General features: G+C 47.0%; 1 protein-coding gene across 1 annotated transcript in view; it reads right to left on the bottom strand.

Moving 5' to 3' along the window:
• The window catches only part of LOC138503100 (protein argonaute-3), a 2,065,845-nt gene that overhangs the window by 259,025 nt on the left and 1,788,021 nt on the right, over positions 1 to 18,799 (bottom strand). Inside the window, exons 14-15 of the mRNA XM_069622607.1 lie at positions 15,711 to 15,801; positions 13,947 to 14,141 (exon numbers count right to left, since the gene is read on the bottom strand). Of these exons, the coding sequence (XP_069478708.1) occupies positions 13,947 to 14,141; positions 15,711 to 15,801 (286 nt within the window). The remainder of the gene's footprint in view (positions 1 to 13,946; positions 14,142 to 15,710; positions 15,802 to 18,799) is intronic.

The raw sequence follows: 18,799 nt of genomic DNA, 5'->3' as shown, positions 1-18,799 counted from the left end.
GGAGTCCGATGGGCGGTCAGGAGCCCCGTCGGCACCCTCGACGTTCTCGTCGTCTCCTACGTCGGGTCCCTCCCGACGGACTGGTCTTCTTCCACGCCAACGCCGTGGCTTAAGACGTCGATCAGCTCCTCCTCAGAGGTTGAGGCCGAATCCACGACGACCTCCTGCCCCCCCTTTTCTTCTCTGTCGGAGGTTTCACAGGGATCCTGTCGATGGGCATGAAAGAGGACTCCCTCCGCGGTGGCAGGGAGACCCTGGGCCCCGAGGTCGCCACCACTGGTGTAGCCTCCACAGGCTGAGCCAGGGCCGAGCGACTGTCTCGATAGAGGCCTTGGCCGGATGGATTAAGGTTTTCACCACCTTAGGTGCGCTCACCGCTTTCTCCTTGGGGGGAGGGTCACCGCCTCGCTCCCCCTCCGATGGGGCCTTCGAGCCCGACCGGGGTCTATCCAGGAGCTTCGCCGGGTGCTCGGCCTTCCTCTTACCCGAGCCAGAGCGTCGGCTCGTGGTTGATGGCGCCGAGGAGGATGCGCCCTGCCTGGCGCCCGTAGAGCCCGACCATTCGGCGCTCCCGGTGCTAGCGGACTCGCGGTGCTTGGCCTTCTGTTGGACCCCCGTCGCCGGGGCACCCTCAAAGGTCTTAGAAGACCGCTCGGACTTCTTCTTCTTCTCGCCTGACGGGCTCTTCCCTTCCAGCCAGTTGGCGAGACGCAGATGGCGGTCCTTCATGGTCCGCTCCGACATATTGCCGCAAAACTCACAGTCCTTCTCCACGTGCGTCTTGTCCTCATGCAGGCAGTAGAGGCAAAGGGAGTGTTCGTCCTCCTTAAAGACATTCTGAAGCTGGCATCCAGGGCAGACCCTGAACAGCTTTCCGGGCGTCAAGCGTCCCTTCTCCTTGGCCATGATCGAGATGGGCCTGAGAAACTTCTGTAGTCCTCCAAAAGCGTGGCTCGACGAAGTCTTCACCCTTGAGGGGCGTAGAAGAATCCGACACGGGTCCCCGTTGATCGGATAAAGAAACGGTGGAGCTTGAGGCTCTTTTGACCGAAAAAGAGAAAATTTTCCAAGGAAAAAACGCAAAAAAAGCACCAAAGCTCGAGAGCAATAGCACGAGGATCCCAACACTTGAACGTGCGGTAAAAACCTGAAGATGGCTGCCAGAGGCGGGTCTTAGGGAGATAGCAGTCATTGGCTGTGGTCAGTATGACGCAGAGATCAGTGATTGGTTACTACTACGAAAGACAGATCAGAAACGAAACTGATACTGATTTTTCTTTACCGAGGATTCCCAGCCTGACGACGGGGAATATTCATGAGCATGTGAATCCATGCCAGACCCCATGCTGGAGAATATTGCTTTTACTCAAGGGTTCATGACGCTCTTGAGTATTTTCTCTCGCCGGGTTCAACGACTCGCAGCGTTTTGATTTTTCGGGTCTTTCACCCAGGGTATCACCTTTAGACGTCTCCGAGGGGGTCGAGGTCGCTTTCTCGAAGACGCTAAGCATTTTCTTACGGAATTCCTCCCACTTAGCCAGAGAGCTGTGTTTCGAGGGACAGGTGACCCTTTCTGGGGAAGTAGAGGAAGAAGAAGAGGGAGATCTACGACGCCTCTTCTTAGAGTGTTTTGATCTCAAAGACTGGTGAGAACCGGTTCGAGATCTTGAACGAGAATGTTTCTTTTGTCGACGAGGAGACGAATGTCTCGACTCGGCCGAATAAACTTTCGAGGGAGCAGAAGTTTTAAAGTCTTTACCTCTTTCTAACTTCTCCTTACGCTCCTTCAAGGCTTTCGCCGTCATGGACATACAGTCCTCGCATTCCGAACAGTGATGTTCCGATCCCAGGCACCACAAACAGATCCTGTGAGGACCCGTTAAAGACATTGGGCCTCATTACGACCCTGGCGGAAAGGGGTTTGCGGCAGCGTTAGCTGCGCCAACCCCTTTCCGCCAATTCCGAGTTCCCTTTCCGCCATGGCGGTTTTTACACCTGCTTTTAGCAGGTGTAAAAAACCATGGCGGTAAGGGAACTTGGTGTTAATTACGCCACCGTAATTTACGGTGGCGTAATTAACGCCTTCCCCACTCCCATTATGCCCTATGGGGCAAAAATGGGAATGGGGAAGGGTAAATGGGGATTGGGGACTTACAGCCCCGCCAAAGTCTGAATGGGGCGGTAAGTCCGCCAACCACCATGGCGTAAACGTAGTTTACGCCATGGTGGTAAAGTCACGGCCCTGGCGGTAACTTACCGCCAGGGTCGTAATGAGGCCCATTTTCTCCCCACAGTCACGACATTTTTTGAAACCGGACCGTGGAGTCGATGGTTCGGATGAAGAAGCCATCATGTAATGGTAATAATCTTCGAAGAATAAGAAGGTTTTTCTGAAGAAAGGAACCGAGTGTTACGGTTCCGAGCCCCACGAAGCGCGGAAAATTGGAACTGAGCAACGGACACTGGGCAAGTCTATTTATACTCATGATGACGTCGGCGACAATACGGAGACTGTCGAGGCACATCGACTCAAAGGATGTTGATGCCAGCGCCCTCTACTGAAAAAGTTTCCGAGGCCAGCAAGCTTGAATGGATAACATCAAAGATAAGGAATAGGTCGGAGGACACAATCCCTTCAAAATAAATGTACTTACATTTTCTAACCAGAAACCTTGAGTCAGTGTTTGCTTGAGACATAGTAATTGTAGTCCTTTGTGTAATCTCTACTACTGCTCATTTGCTCTTGAGATAAGTCTGGCTGCTCAGCCATTGCTACCACTTTACTGTGTAGTACAGGCTTGTACCAAAGATGAAATTGTATTACCACTTGTAGTCTTTATCGCATGTAGTGGTCCCTAAGGGCAATGCACATGATTCTGCCCAACACCCCTGATTGGTTTATTGTGTCGCTATACTTGGCCTACTAGGAGCCGGAAGGCGAGGGAGCCGGCTGGCCCCCAGCACCAAAGCCCAGGTCCAAGGTCCCTGTCTGGAGCTGGAAGGAGCCCCCATCACACCGCCGCTCAAGCATCTTGCCCCCAGCCCATGACGGCCATTGAGCAGACATACAGTCACCCCTGCTTTCAGTGACCATGAAAAGTTTCTACATTCACCAGTAAGCATCCCAGTTCGCCCTGTCCTGTACTACAACCCTCTACCTGGTTGCCTCTTGAATCTCACCTGTAGCCTAACTGCAACCTGTAAAAACTTGCCATGCAATTTGTGTATCTACCTTAAATTCACACACTGCTCACTTTCAGCTGCTCGTTAGTGCCCAACTCACAATTCCTTTTCAAGTGTGCCCTCAAATCTGTTCATCCTCCATTTTGTGCTGTGTTTAGTGCTTTTTGGTAAATTCGAATTTAGGTCTGCTTTTAAATCTTGCAGCCTTCATTTTGGTATGTATTTTGTGTTTTTTGGTTAATTCAAATTTGGTTTTGCTTTTCAATCTTGCACTCTCCATTTTGTGCTTTATTTAGTGCTTTTTTTTGGTAAATTTGAATTTAAGTGTGCGCTTAGATCTGAGCATTGATTGTCCTATTTGGTTTGTTTAGTTGAAAAGAACAAGTTACTTCTTACCTGGTAACGTTCTTTCGATGGGATGGTCCTCCGACGTATTCTTTATCTTGATAGATCATCTCCAGCGTGCTGGCCTCTGAAAAAAAATTTCAGTAGAGGGCACTGCGCGTCGATGTCCCTCGAGCCGATGTCCCTCGACAGCCTCTGTATCGGCGCCGACGTCACCATGCGTATAAATAGACTCGCGCAAGGTCCGTTGCTCAGTTCCGTTTTGACGTTAACAGTTGTTTTACATGAATTGGTTATTGACCCAGAAGGAACGTAAGCTGTAACCACAAGGGAAGTTTTACTGAGGGGATGGATGGGAGGGGCGATAAGGAATACGTCGGAGGAACCTCCCATCGAAAGAACGTTACCAGGTAAGAAGTAACTTGTTCTTCGAAGGGATTGTGTCCCCCGACGTATTCCTTATCTTGATAGACTCCCATAGCAGTGGAGGTGGGAGTAAAATTGCCATGTTTCCCTTCAAGAATGAACAGAGTGCAACACAGCTTTGCCAAATCTAGTCCCTTGGCTAGAGGAGGAATCCAGGTTGTAAAATCTTGTGAAGGTATGTGCAGACGACCATGCTGCAGCCGCACATATGTGTCAAATCGGTACCCCTCTTTGGAGGGCCGAAGAGGCTGCGATACCCCTGGTTGAATGAGACCTAAGATGTTGAGGAGGCTCTTTCCCTGCCAGTTTGTAACATTCCAGAATGGCTAAAATAATCCATCTGGAAATGATCTGTTTTGTTACCGGTAAACCCAATTTGTGCCCTGAGTAACCTACGAACAATTGGTCTACTTGCCTAATCCTAGCAAGTCTGCTGATGTAAAAGCTCAAAGCCCGCCTTGGGTCCAGCCTATGCAGCCTTTCTTCCTCCTTCCCCGGATGGAGAGGGGGATAAAATGAAGGTAAGGTAATCTTCTGAGTGATGTGGAATTCAGAAACCACCTTTGGGAGAAAATTAGGCTTCACTTGTAGGACAACTTTGTCTTTATGAAAAATTGTATGAGGGGGTTTACAAGATAGAGCTTGTAATTCGCTCACCCTCCTAGCAGATGTCAATGCCACTAATAAGACAGTTTTAAGGGTGAGAAACCTTAGTGAACAAGAGTGGAATGGTTCAAAAGGAGTACCCATCCGGAAATTTAAGACTAAATTTAAGTCCCATAAGGGAACTTGGAATGGTTTTGGAGAATAGACATTGGTTAATCCCTTCAGAAATTGTATTACTAAGGGTAACTTGAAATACGATGGTTCCTCTGCAGTGCGCTTGAAGATCGATAGCGCTGCAAGATAGCCCTTCATAGTGCCAACCTGAAGGCCCGAATTTGCCAAATAGAGTAGAAAAGATAACACCGTTGGTGTACCACATGAAAAGGGGTCGATATTCTTTTCTCTACACCAGCTACAAAATGTGTTCCAACAGCAGCGGTATAAAGTCTTTGTTGCTGGCCTTCTTGCCGAAAGCAACACCTCCATGACGTCATCTGGGAGGTCCCAATCCTTGTATCTCAACCTTTCAGATACCAAGTGTGAAGTTTGAGGGCTCTGATGTCTGGATGGAGAACCTGACCTCCCTTCTGCGAGAGAAGATTCTCCTTGAGTGGAAGACGAATTGTAGGGCAGATGGACATGTCCAGAAGGTCCGGGTAGCACGTTCTCCTAGCCCAGTCCGGGGCAATTAGGATCATGGCTTTCCGGAACCTTCTCAACCTCTTGATCATTTGAGGAATGACAGGGACTGGAGGAAACGCATACAGAAGTGGAAACTCCCAGTCCACTACGAACGCGTCCCCTAGAGCTCCTCTCGGGGGAAATTCACTTGAACAAAACTGATCGCACTTCCTGTGGATGCTGGTGGTGAACAGATCCACTTGAGGGGTTCCCCAAAGGGTGAAGATCTGTTGAAGGACTTCCTGAGCTAGTTCCCACTCGTGGGAGACTGTACTCTGCCTGCTCAAAGCGTCCGCTGTCAAGTTTTTCTCTCCGGCTAAGTGAACTGCCGATAGAGAGATTCCTTCTTGGATTGCCCAAAACCAGAGCTGCATCGCCTCTCTGCACAGAGGCAGTGATCCTATGCCTCCTCTTTTATTGAGGTAGTGCATGGCCACTGTGTTGTCTGTCATTATCAGGACATTTTTCCCTTGTACTGATGGCAGAAAAGCCTTCAGCGCTAGTCTGATTGCTCTCAGCTCTAACAGGTTGATATGTAGTCTGGACTCCGATGGAGACCAACGACCGCTGATGGTCAAGTCGTTGGCATGGGCTCCCCACCCCGTGAGTGAGGCATCTGTGACTACTGTTCTCTCCGGCCATGGTTGCCAAAACCGTTCTCCTTTCAAGATGTTCTCCTGGCAGGCCCACCACTGAAGGTCTCGAGCCACCTTGTCCGCAACCTGAAGGAGATCTGTCATTCTCCCTGAGAATTGCGACCACTGGGTTCTTAGTGCCCATTGGAGGGATCTCATTCTCAGGCGAGCCTCTGGCACAAGGAAGATGCAGGATGCCATGAGGCCTAGCAACCTCAAAAAGTCGAAGGCTGGGAGACGTTGGGCATTTTGAAACTTGGTGACCATCTGCAGAATATCTTGAGCCCTCACCTCTGGTGGCGAGGCTTTTCCCAGGGAAGTGTCCAGGACCGCTCCAATGAACTGGTGTCTCTGTGATGGTATCATCTGTGACTTCTTTAAATTGAGGGAGAAGCCCAGTTTGTGAATGAAGTGGCAGACATAATCTAGCTGGATCTGAGCTTGTTCCGGAGATACAGCTCTGATCAGCCAATCGTCCAGGTAGGGGTAGACGTGAATCCCTTCCCTCCTTAGACTTGCAGCCACTACCGACGTTAGCTTGGTGAAGACCCTCGGGCGGAGGTCAGCCCAAATGGCGGAACTCAAAATTGATAATGAGAGCCGCCAATTGCGAACCTCAGGTATTTCCTGTGTTTGAGATGGATTGGCACATGGAAATAAGCATCCTGAAGGTCCAGAGATACCAGTCAGTCCTGGGGCTGGAGGGCCTGCAGGATCTGAGAAAGAGTTAACATCTTGAACTTGTCCTTCCTGAGGAACTTGTTCAATTCTCGTAAGCCCAAGATAGGTCTAAGCCCTCCGTCCTTCTTCGGTATTAGGAAGTAGGGGGGAGTATCAGCCCTTGTTCCTCTCCACTACAGGTACCAGTTCTATGGCACCTTTCTCCAGCAGGTCTACAATTTCCTGCAGGAGGAGCGGATCTGGAACTTTCCGAGAGCTGTTCCCGGTGGATGACTGAGGAATGCGTAGAAAAGGTAGGCAGTAACCTTGGGCAACTGTCTCCAATGCCCAAGCATCTGACTTAATAGCGTGCCATTCCGTCAGATGTTCAGTTAGCCTGCCCCCTACTGGTGTCTTGTGAGGAGAGTCCTCAGAGTGATTAAGAGGCGGCTGATGCAGGTGCAGAGGGTAAAGAGGCACCTGCTGCTGCGGCTTTTGTATTTTTACCCCGTCCACCTCGGGTGAATCTTTTTTGACCTCTTTGAACCGACTGTCCTCTGCCTTTTTTTCCGAATGCGGAATAAAAGTGAAAGGACTTACCTCTTCAAGAGGTTCCTGAGGGGCGATATGGCGTTTGACGGATTGCAGCTCCCAGGGATTTTGCTGCTGCTTTGGATGTCTGTAACTTTTCAAGGCTGTCATCCGCCTTCTTACCAAACAAAGAGCCGTCAAAGGGCATATTTAAAAGTCTGGCTTGTACATCTGGAGCAAACCCAGACTTTCACAACCACGCAAATCTGCGGGTTGTAGTAATTGCCGCCATGGACCTACTGATGCTGTTAGCAGAATCTATGCCAGTTTGAAGGGATTCGCACATTGCATCTTTACCATCCTTAATGATGTTAGAAACGCTTCCCTTTCTTCTGCCTCTGGGAGGCAGTCAGCCGCTGATGACGCACACTCCCAAAGTGTATGGCTGAACCTTGCGAGCGTACAAGTAGCGTTAATAGATTTCAACGCCATGCTAGATGCAGAAAAAAAACTTTCCTAGCCACAGAGTCGTATCTTTTGTCATCCCTGTCCTGTGGAACAGTAGGGTATGCCGATCTACTCTGCCTGATGCAGTTGCTGCTTGAACAACCAGACTCTCTGAAGTTGGATGTTTAGACAAAAATTCAGGGTCAGTAGTAGATACCCTATATTTGGCTGATAACTTTTTGTTAACCGCCGGGATAACCTCAGGGGTTTCCCAGTTAGCCAATATTTTTCTTTGTAATGCAGCGTGAAATGGAACCACAGGATGCTCCTGTGGGCCTTTAACTAAAATGTCTGTAAGGTCATCCTGTTGGAATGCAGGTGAAGGTGTAGACCAACCCATGAATTCTATAGTTCTTGCCATTAGAATTCTGTAAGGGGTCTCAGCATGTTCCCCTGGGTCTGGTTTGGCAAATTCTATTTCTGGGGAAGTATCTAACCCACTTGCCTCATGTAAGTATTCTCGAAGGTCCTTCAACCTATTTTTCTCAGAGGTAAATTCCTCTGGTTCTGGTGTTGCAGATCTCTGCAACCCAAAGGGTCTTTCTTGGTCCGAATCCTCCCGTTCCTCATAAATTGAAGACAAAGGTCTGAAATGATCAGACCTTGGAAATGGCTTAAATCCCATTTAAAGAGTAGAAGGGGCTAAATTTGTCATAATTGGTTTGGAAAATGTCGACGTCGTCGACGCGGACGTTAAAGGCTTCGAAAACACCGAAAAAGGCATTGAGAAGATTGGAAGTGGCCTCGAAGAACTCGAGAGGATCGGGATCCTACTCGAGGTTGTCGATGACCTCGAAGTCATGTTAGAGGCCCTGGGTATGACCACTGGCTGTGAGGTAGTGACGGATGTGGGTTTGCTCTTTTTCGGTGTCAGCGTCGAAGACAGCATAGATTCGATCGACCTATGCGTCGATGAGCCCTTCGATAATGGCGTCGATGACGCAGATTTATGCGTCGAAGGGACCTTCGACGATGGCGTCGATGGCACAATGCCTTTGCTTGAGGGTTCGGGACGCTCTCAAGTAGTTTCTTTCACCGGGTGCACCGACTCGCGGCATTTAGATTTTTCGGGTCTTTCACCCAGGGTATCACCCTCAGCTGTCTTCGAGCGGGTCGAGGCCGCTTTCTCGAAGACGCGAAGCATCCTTTTACGGAATTCCTCCCACTCAGCCTGAGAGCTATGTTTTATGGGGCAGGTGACTCTTTCCGGAGAAACAGAAGAAGAATACGAGGAAGGGGATCTTCAACATCTCTTACTTGAATGCTTGGATCTCGAAGAGTGGTGGGAACTGCTTCGAGACCTAGAACGAGAATGTTTCCTGTGTCGGCGAGGAGACGAATGTCTCCACTCTGCCGAGGAAACTTTTGAAGGAGTTTTAACTGTCTTACCTCTCTCAAGCTTCCCCTTACGCTCCTTCAAGGCTTTCGTCGTCATGGACATGCAGTCCTCGCACTTCAAACATTGGTGCTCCGATCCCAGGCACCACAAACAGATCCTGTGAGGATCTGTCAACGACATTTTCTTTCCACAGTTTCGACATTTTTTGAAGCCGGACCGTGGAGTCGTCGGTTCGGATGAGGAAGCAATCGAGTAAGAGTTGGTATTCTCGAGGAATAATGAAGAATATATTTTCTGACTAACAAACTGAGCAACGTGATTCCGAGGCCCACGAAGCGCGGAAAAACGGAACTGAGCAACGGATGCTGCGCGAGTCTATTTATACGCATGATGACATTGGCGCCAATACGGAGGCTGTCGAGGGACATCGGCTCGAGAGACATCGACGCGCAGCGCCCTCTACTGAAAAAAAGAATTCCGAGGCCAGCAAGCTGGAGATGATCTATCAAGATAAGGAATACGTCGGAGGACACAATCCCTTCGAAACACAACTTTTCAAATATCATACAAGTAAAAAAATAAATAAAAAAAATTCATTCAATTCAAACTAAGTTGAAATATGAGGTTAAAACCAGTAGACATTTAAACAGTAAATTATACAAAAATAAAATGATACCTATCTGACAAAGCTTTCACAAATAAAAATCATGCGTTAAGTGACTAAAAGAATACAGAGAAAGCTTGAAATTAATATGGTTACAATCTGGATATATTCCATAGGATCACACGTTTAAATTTCTGTCTACGTATACAATTGATTATTCTGCAATTATTTTCAATTTAAGCTTCTTTTTAATCAAGCTTGATGTCCTCTATTGCACACCTCCTCCTTCTGTGCCTACCTGTCTGCTAGGCCACTTGGTGTGTTCACGTGCACTGTGCAGCTCCCCTGCTTATCTCCCTCTCTCCCCCACTACTCCCATGGCACTCTCCTGGTCTCTAATCTAGCCCTACATAATGCTGACACCTACGTCAATGTCACTTGCAGGCAGACTATCGTGAACACACTGTTCACTTTCCTGACCTTTGGACCTCCATCTGGTCTCCACACATTCCCTTTTCCCCTCCTCACCCATTAATGGGGGGAGTACTCCTGGCATTCTTCTCATCCTCTTGGTTTATCAATAATGTCTATCACAATGGCACTATCATGGCCCTAGATTCTTAACCTACTCTTCTCCTTCTCGACCGGTGCCTGCCCTCTCTCAAACTTCCTCCCTTCTCCTGCCACTCCTTCCTCTCCTCTCACCTCGCCACCACCACCACCGACGGGAGTACCACGCCCCTGTACTCTACTCGGAAAACCTTCAAAAAGGTGGTAACCAGCTTCACTTAGCTACTCTGAATGCTTGCTCTGCTGTCAAACACTACTCCGACGCCCTCGCTCTAACCGAGACCCTATAGGCCTGGAGGTAGAGTGGCCCTGATCTTCCCTGATAGGGCCTCTGCCTCAATCACACCTACTCAATTCTACTCTTCTTTTGAATGCATCGTTGGCAAGCTTGGGGTCTCCCCTACAATCTACAGGGCCTACTGGCCACATCCCTCTCTTCCTCTCTAAACGGTTCTATGTCCATTCATCGGCAAGCATTTTTTCAATGGGTTTTTTGTCGAATTCATTTTTTCTTAAAAAACAATCATTTTTTCTTTTTGTGGGGTTCCCCTCCAGTCCCCCCACCCTATTAATCTAACACTATTCTCAACCCCCGCCCCTTATATACTCTTCCTGACACACCCCTATTTCTTTTCATTTTTGGTTGGATGGGGGGCCGGGGGGGGGGGGAGGGAGGCGGGGCGGGGTTTTGGTATCGAATTCGACAAAAAAAACCATTGTAAAAATGCATGTAAATGAACATACGTCATACCCTCTGAATAGACCGGCCTCGCCGCCTGCTTTTTTACCTCTTCCTCCAAACTCCTCCTCCTTTGCTCTCTATCTGAGTCACCCCCAGCACTTGCAACCTCCGTCCTCATCCGACCTAAGAAGCAAGTGTCAGTTGTTGATTTGGCCTCCACCTTCACCCCCCACCCCTACCTCGGACTCTGTCCTTGCAAACCTGCATCTCTCCATCTTTAATTCCCGTGACATCCTTGCCCCTGCCATTAGAACCCACCAAAATCCTGCCTCCAAGAACAACATCTTGTATGACACTGATTTAACATCTCTGAAACACAAGTGCAGAGTTGCTGAACTGGAGTGGCAGACCTTGGCTTACACTCTGGCAATCTGGCCTGCCGCCTGCTCCAAATGAAATACTGCTTCTCTTTATTTTTATTGATTTAGCTGAAATTCATCAACCTTTCAATAATTTATACACATTTACATTAACAATTTTAACACAAGTAAATAAAATGCATTTGACATTTTTGGGCATATGCAAGAAAAAAAATATACCATATTGCTTCTCTTTCCGCTCCAAGAAGCGGACCCACATCCAAGTCTGCATCTCGTGAGCCTCAACCAAACTGTCGAACTTTTCAAACTCTGCAAGGAACTCGCCGATCCAGCTGCAGTCTCCAACTCTTTCTCCCCTCAGGCTCTCTGCAATATTTTGGCCTTCCATTTCACAGCAAAAACTCAGCACATCCTGTCCTCACTCTCCTCCACTCCCATCACCACTTCTACACTTGCCCCTCTGCCATCCTTGGATCCTCTACTTCCACCCCCTTCACTCTCCTTCCTCCTGCCCATAACACGAGATGAAGTCTCTAAAGTGGTCCGCTCTATGAAGGCCTCCGCCAAACCGGCGCTCCACCCTGTTCCTCCAGAACCATTAAGGACACCATTTCCTCTCACACCCATGCTCTTGCTGACTTCTATAACCACTGCTTTGCCACTGACTCTTCCCTTCTATCTCTTGTGCACACTCTCTTACAAAAAGCTGTCTGCCGACCCCTCCTGCCCGGCTAACTATTGCCCTATTTCAACTATGCCCTTCCTGGGTAAACTTCGAAAAGCTGTTCCTCCCCCAACTGACCCTCAACACTGATCTTGTTGGTTGCATTCATGACCATCAATCTGGATTCTGGGCATCCAGAGGCATGAAAACTGCTCTACTGAACTCCTGTGAAACCTTGCTCCTAAATCTCGACTCTAACTCTCTCGCTGTTCTAATTCTTCTTGATCTCTCCTTTGCTTTTTATACGGTCAACCATTCCATGCTCATAAAACAACTCTGTAATACTCTCAGCATCACTGACCAGGCACTGGATTGGCTGACCTCTTTTCTCACTAATCGGCCTTATCAGTCGTAATTGGGCCCTTTCGCCTCTACCACCTCACTCTCTACCTCTGGTGTCCCCCAGGGCTCTACACTATCGCCTTGGATCTTCAATATCCATTTTGCTCCTCTTGCTCACCTGATTTCTTCTTCCTTCTCTCCTCATTTCCGGTGTTATACCAATTACGCACAGCTTTCCTTCAAACTTCCCACCAGTACCCTCTCTTCCTCTTCTGTTATCCCTGACCACCTGTCTGCCATTCAGGCATGGTGTGCAGCTAACGATCTCTGCCTTAATGCCAGTAAGATAGAGATCCATCTGATTGGGAGACCTTCGCCCTCTTTTCCTCCTACCCTCTGGCCACCCTCTTTGGGCCCTCTACCTCCACCATCTTGTGAGGCCAAAAACTTTGGGGTCATCGTCAATTCCCCTCTCTCCTACATCCCTCACATCATGGACCTTACTAAGAAGTCCCACTTGCAGCTACACCGCCTCAGAGGCATTCTCCCTTTCCTCACCTTTTCCCCAGAAGCTCAATGCCTCCAGAGCTCTGGTGCGCTCCAGGCTGGACTACTGCAACAGCCTCTTTCTCAATCTCCCTCTTTCCTCCCAATACCCCCCCCCCAGCTAATCCAAAATAGGGCTGCAAGACTTATCCTTAGCCTCAAGCCTAGGGACTGCATCTCTCCAGCCCTAAAATCTCTCTGGTGGCTACAAGGAGCAGATTCACGACCATTTGCATCATTCACATGGCCTTCTGTGGCCTGGAACCATATGTCTCCATCTTTCCCTCCCTACGTCCAGCCCTGCTAGAGCCCTACACTCCTCTAACTCCAACTCTTTGACTGTCAAAAGCTTCTCTAGGCAGGGCAGGGCTCTCCCCTTGGCTGGCGTCTCCCTCTGGACCAACCTCCCTGCCCATCTCAGACGTGAGCCAGACCTCAAGTTACGGAAACTGCTCCAAGCGCTGCTCTTATCTACCTCTTTCCCTTCCCTGCTAATCATTTCACTGCCACTGAGACTAGTGGCCTGATCCTTGTGAATCTCACTGGATTCCAGGCCCTTCTTCCCAGTCGATGCCAGTACCCCTGCCACACTGCATTGCCGTGCGGGCTCCTGCACCCTACCCTTGGGATTGACTTGCAGTTAGCCTGAGGTTTTCTTCCTTGGCTACCCTTTGCACTTCCCTCCCGGGCCCCCCACCAGCACTTGCCCTCTCCTCTGCCCTCCCCATCTCCTGCACTTCTCCCCACTGCACTTGCACCTTCGAATGCCAAAATGCCTAGTAAGATCATGGGTGTATTTTACTGTTTTTGCCAGTTAATTTCCCCGGCTCCCTTCCCATTTAGCTGTGTGGTGCTTTGAAACACTCTTCAGTTGGATAAGCGCCTAACAAATGCTCAATAAAATAAAAAATATGATAAAGGTTCAAAAAGGAGAGGTTTGGGAAAGCAAATGAGTAGTCTGGAAACACAAGGGCGGGACAAGGGCATATCTGCCTAACTGCCTCTTGGAGGTGCATACCACACAATTTCTGTTTACCAACAAGGGTTTAGAACACGATCGTGGTCTCCAAATTGACAATGCACAGAAGACATTGTACAAACACACAGACACTGCAGATGAACTGCACGTAAGCATATCCAAATATATGTGAACATTATTGTGATAAGTCAGTTACAGGTTTTTCAGCTGTAAATATTTTGTGTTTCAGGCCACTAATCAAAGGGACAAAATTCACTCCTACAAACCTGTCTGAACTGCCCCTCTGAAACACCATCACGGTAGAAGATAATGCGTGTGGGTTTGAAGCGTGTCGACTTGTAAAACTGGATGAGAAGCTCACGCACCATAGAGGCCAAATCTTGGATGACTTCTTGCCGTGGCCTTTGGACCCTGACGGTGGCACAGTACCTGCTTGGGTGAGCGTCCATGCTACCCACCACCTAGGTTGAGAAGAAATTGCATGTTACTTTAGTATGGAAATTTAATTTAATAAGAAATGTGCAGAGAATATAGCTAAATGAGAATACATGGCTGAACTAAGATGCTTGTATTGTAACGGAAATGCAATTGTAAATCCTCACAATGTGCATAAGAATAACATTGAAACATAATGTTAGTGCTCGAAGATCACTATTTAGGTATTTCACATCTATGAAAATAGTTCTGCGCCATCCATTAGTCTGTAAGAGACTCTCCAGTATAAATCTGCACCAGCTTGATCAAACATGGAAGGTCATCTTTGGTTCAGAAGCCTACTCGCTCTAGTCAAAGAATAACAGAGCCAAGTCTCTGAGAGCAATTTTCCATTGTAAATAAGATTAGTGCATGTTCGCTTCTCTTCAAATAACCAGAAAGTGTACTGGGAAAGGAGACAAGGACAAACTGGGTCACACGACGCCCCAGGTGAGGCTGTCCTTTTCCCCCCTGCACTAATAGCTGTAGAATCCTTACATCAGACTATAAATGGATTACAATAGATTAGTTCAACACAAAGAAATCTAAATCAAAAAGATAATTTACTAAACATGAACAAAGGAGGTGAACAGCAAACTACAGGGGAAAAGATGCCCTTAGCAAAGTAATTTTTAGGGAAAACGCACTAGTAAGACCAGAGATATTTGTCTGAAGATCAAATGTATAAATACAGTAGCCATCTATAAATCACAATGAGGAATTAATCTTTGAGTACATGGAGACTTTCTTGACTTGAAAGGGAAAACAAGGAGGCAGTGCGTGCAGTTCAGCATAGCTCAATACACTGTCCAAACCAAACACCCCCTGTACCTGTCCCAAACATAGGGGGAATCCCCCATTATCTTACTACTCATACCCACAGCCAACATCCACTATTTCCAAATGAATTAACATTGAAACATTTTCAAATACTTCATTTTTCAGATAAAAAAAACGTAAAATATACATTATGGCCAGTTTAGTGAAAACTGCTTAGGTGGCAGAGACAGATGTGTATCAGTAGAGTTTTGTGGGTAATAGGTGGTTTACCCATCAAAGAGATCTGCAGTCAAGTGTGACATGGCATCTCCTTTCCTTATACTCTATAGTCACTAACACATTAGGTTTTGTTTTATTTCAAAGCATGACCAGGGTTAACCCTTTCATTGTAGGGGATTGTGAAACCCACCCAGTTGTGACTTTTTGAAGCATTGTGTGCCAAAGCCAGCCATGGCACAAATATATTTTATGTCAAAATATGGCTGCACATTTTGAATGAGTTCAACAGAAAAGAACACAATGTGGTTGAAGAAATAAACTAGCTTCCAGATGTTATATAGTATGGACAGCTCTCTATTAAATAGTTTTAATGACTCATCTATGAGGGTTGAAAATGCATCTAAGGTCCATCAGCAAAACAATGTAAACCATAAACTAGCTCTATCAGTTTCAAAATAGACCAATCAGAATCCTGGCAATGATTTTGGGATTTTACATCACAGAATACCAGTCCATCAAAGCAGCGTTTGCACACTGAAGAATAATGGAAGACTTACAGCAGCGATAGAGGGCTTCTTTCCGTCACCAGCAGGTGGATGAGTGACATCTGCTCCCAAAAAGATCACTGGTTGCTGAAACACAGACGGTCTTTAAAAAAAAAAAAAAAAAGACAAAATGAAGAAGCAGTGCTCATCTTCTGTTTCAAGTGTTGACTAGATAAGCCTTAATTCTGCAAATACTCGAGGTACATGTTTACATCTGAATACCAAAACGTTGGATGCATATCCCAAATATGTATTTACTAGAGAAGTACTGATTAAGTGGGGCTGTCGTGTAATATTTTTTTTTTAAAAATTCATAACATATGCTGGAAATGCCCAAAAATGAGCCTTCTACTTGCCTCCTGTAGGCAGCCATTTGAATCTGCCGTGGATTAGGTCATAGCTCCTGTTACAAAGTATCAATGGTAGACCTGGCTGAGTTCCGCATGACACTTTCTCCAACTGAGGTGGAATGGATCCCGTTATATAGTAAGGACTTGACTGCAAGGAACAAATTGCCAACTTTGAAGTGCAATGATACAATTCTGAAATTGAGTAATTTGCAATTTTGCAATATTTTAAATCTCTTCTAACCTGTCTTTTCTTCTTTCTTTCTTGCTATCGTATGCCCTTCTCTTCTCTTTTCTTTCCTTTTTCAATGTTCTTGATTTCCTAAGACTTTATTTTCCTTCACTTCAGTTCAGCTATCCTTTCCATGTCACATTCCTCCTATATCCTTTCTTTTTTCTTTCTTCCTTTTCATGTCTTTCATTCTCGAGTTTCCCTTCATTCCCATTATACATTTTTAGGTTTTTATTTCCTTCCATGTATTGAACTTTTCTCGCCTGATGTCTTTTTCCTTCAGTCTATTTTATTTGTTATTCTTTCTTTCTCTCTTTCTAGGACTCGTAGAAAAGTCTTCACACTCTTCCAACCTGGGATAAAAGTATTACATCTGAGGGTAGTCTTCACACTAACAGAATCCTTTAATTTTAGTTATTGCTCATCTTTTCATCCAGCCGCTGAGGACATGTCTGTTATTTGCGGAAGTATTGGGTTTCTTTTAAACCAGAAAATAAAACCAGTCACTCCCTACGGAAATCTCAACATCACTGTTGCAAGTTTGTAAATATGAAGCTCCAAATTCAACTTTATGTGTTGCTTTGTCTACACATATAAAGGTATATAAATAAGTATTTTAATAACAAAGCATTTCATTGAAAGGCCTTACACCCATCACTATTGAATGTGCTGACAAAAGACCAATGAAAGAAGTCTACTTATGGCTGATGTGATTTTTCAATGGTGTGCACTTATATAACACACTACAAATTAAATGTTTTTTAAACCGTAAGGGTGTATGAGAAAGATGGGAAGAAATAACCAATTGAGAGGCGTAAAAACTAACAGCAAAATATCTGGTTACAGTGTGAAATGCTACTTTCCAAGACAACGTTGACAACCATTGACTTCTACCAGGTTGAAGGAAGGTCAAGACTTTGCTACCAGTCATAGGAAAAGCATATTAACCAGGTTACTCACCGTAGTGACCACCTTACTCCTAGTCCATAGTCCCCTTTCCTCCATACTTATGGGTCATTCCTCCGTCCTGTGGGACGGGACCAGAGCACTTTGTAAAAGCATCAAAATTTTGCAAAAATGGGTCCTTCCTCTCTTTTACGCACGCTGCCGTAACCCCGCTCATTTTAGCTCCGCCCCGCGCATCGCCCATCAGTCCTTTTCTATCGCCAGGTCAGAGACCTTTAAGCAATAATAGAGGAATCTTATTAGAGGGGACGGTGGGCGGGCGTATGGAGGAAAGGGGACTATGGACTAGGAGTAAGGTGGTCACTACGGTGACTAACCAGGTTATACTCCTAGGTCCCGTCCCCTTTCCTCCATACTTATGGGAGATTCCAAAGCACTCCTCACAGGAACTACGGGTGGATGGAAAAAACCCCTACTGAAAAAGGTTCTTCAGCACAACCTGGTCGAACTGAGCATCGATCTGGAGCTCAGGTCCAAACAGTAACGTTTGCAAAACGCCGATGGGGAGGCCCAGGTAGCCGCTTTTGCGATGGTCTCCCATGGGACATATTTTTGAAAGACAACCGCAGCTGCTTTGCCTCATACCAGGTGTGCGTGAATCCCTTTGGGAGGCTGTAGACCCTAGACAGTGTAAGACTCCGTAATACGGGCAGCGATCCATCTGGATATAGTCGCCTTTGAGGCCTGCTTACCCTGTGGGTTACCAAAAGTCACCAATAGTTGAGAAGAACACCTAAATTCAGATATTCTGTCTAGATGGAACTTAAGAGCCCTTCTAACATCCAATGAATGCAGAACCCTCTCCGCTTCTGAAGCTGGGTTTGGAAAGAAGACAGGCAGGGAGATTGACTGATTCAGATGGAAATCAGACACCACCTTTGGAAGGAAAGATGGATTTGTCCGAAGGACCACCTTATCCTTGGGGAAAACCAAGAAGGGATGCTCCACCGACAGAGCTTGGAGCTCACTCACTCGCCTTGTGGAAGTAACGGTGACCAAAATAAGACACCTTCCACGAAAGGTGCTTAAGATCCACCGTGGCCATTGGTTCGAACGGCTTATGGCACAACGCAGTAAGGACCACATTCAGATCCCACGTCGGGTGCAGCTTGTGAACTGGAGGGTAAAGACGCGTCAGACCCGCGAAGTGCCTCTTAAACACTGGATTCGACAGAGAATGAGAGCACTGGTCCGTGCATAGATAAGCGGCTACAGCCGAAAGATCATGTTCTGTTATGCAGAACTGAATGCCCGATTCTGCTAGGTGAGACACGAAAGACAACAGTGTGTCAATCGTAGCCTCCCTGGGGTCCAGCTGCTTGTCTAAGCACCAATGACAGAACCAAAGCCATTTGCTTCTATACTGAGACCTTGTTGAGGGCTTCCTGGCTGTCTGGATAATGCGCATGTTGTCAGCAGACAGATTCGGATGCTCTAAAGATCTGAACTCGGGCACCATGCCGCCAAGCTGAACGATTGTGGGGAAGTGTGCCACAGCTGTCGATCCCTCTGGTGAAGCAGATCGGGAACCGACAGAAGACTAATGGGTGCACACA

This window comes from Ambystoma mexicanum, chromosome 11, assembly GCF_040938575.1.
Source record: "Ambystoma mexicanum isolate Mex_15411 chromosome 11, UKY_AmexF1_1, whole genome shotgun sequence".
Lineage (NCBI taxonomy): Eukaryota > Metazoa > Chordata > Amphibia > Caudata > Ambystomatidae > Ambystoma > Ambystoma mexicanum.
The sequence above is the reverse complement of the archived record's forward strand: the minus strand, read 5'-3'. Positions and strand labels throughout refer to the sequence as shown.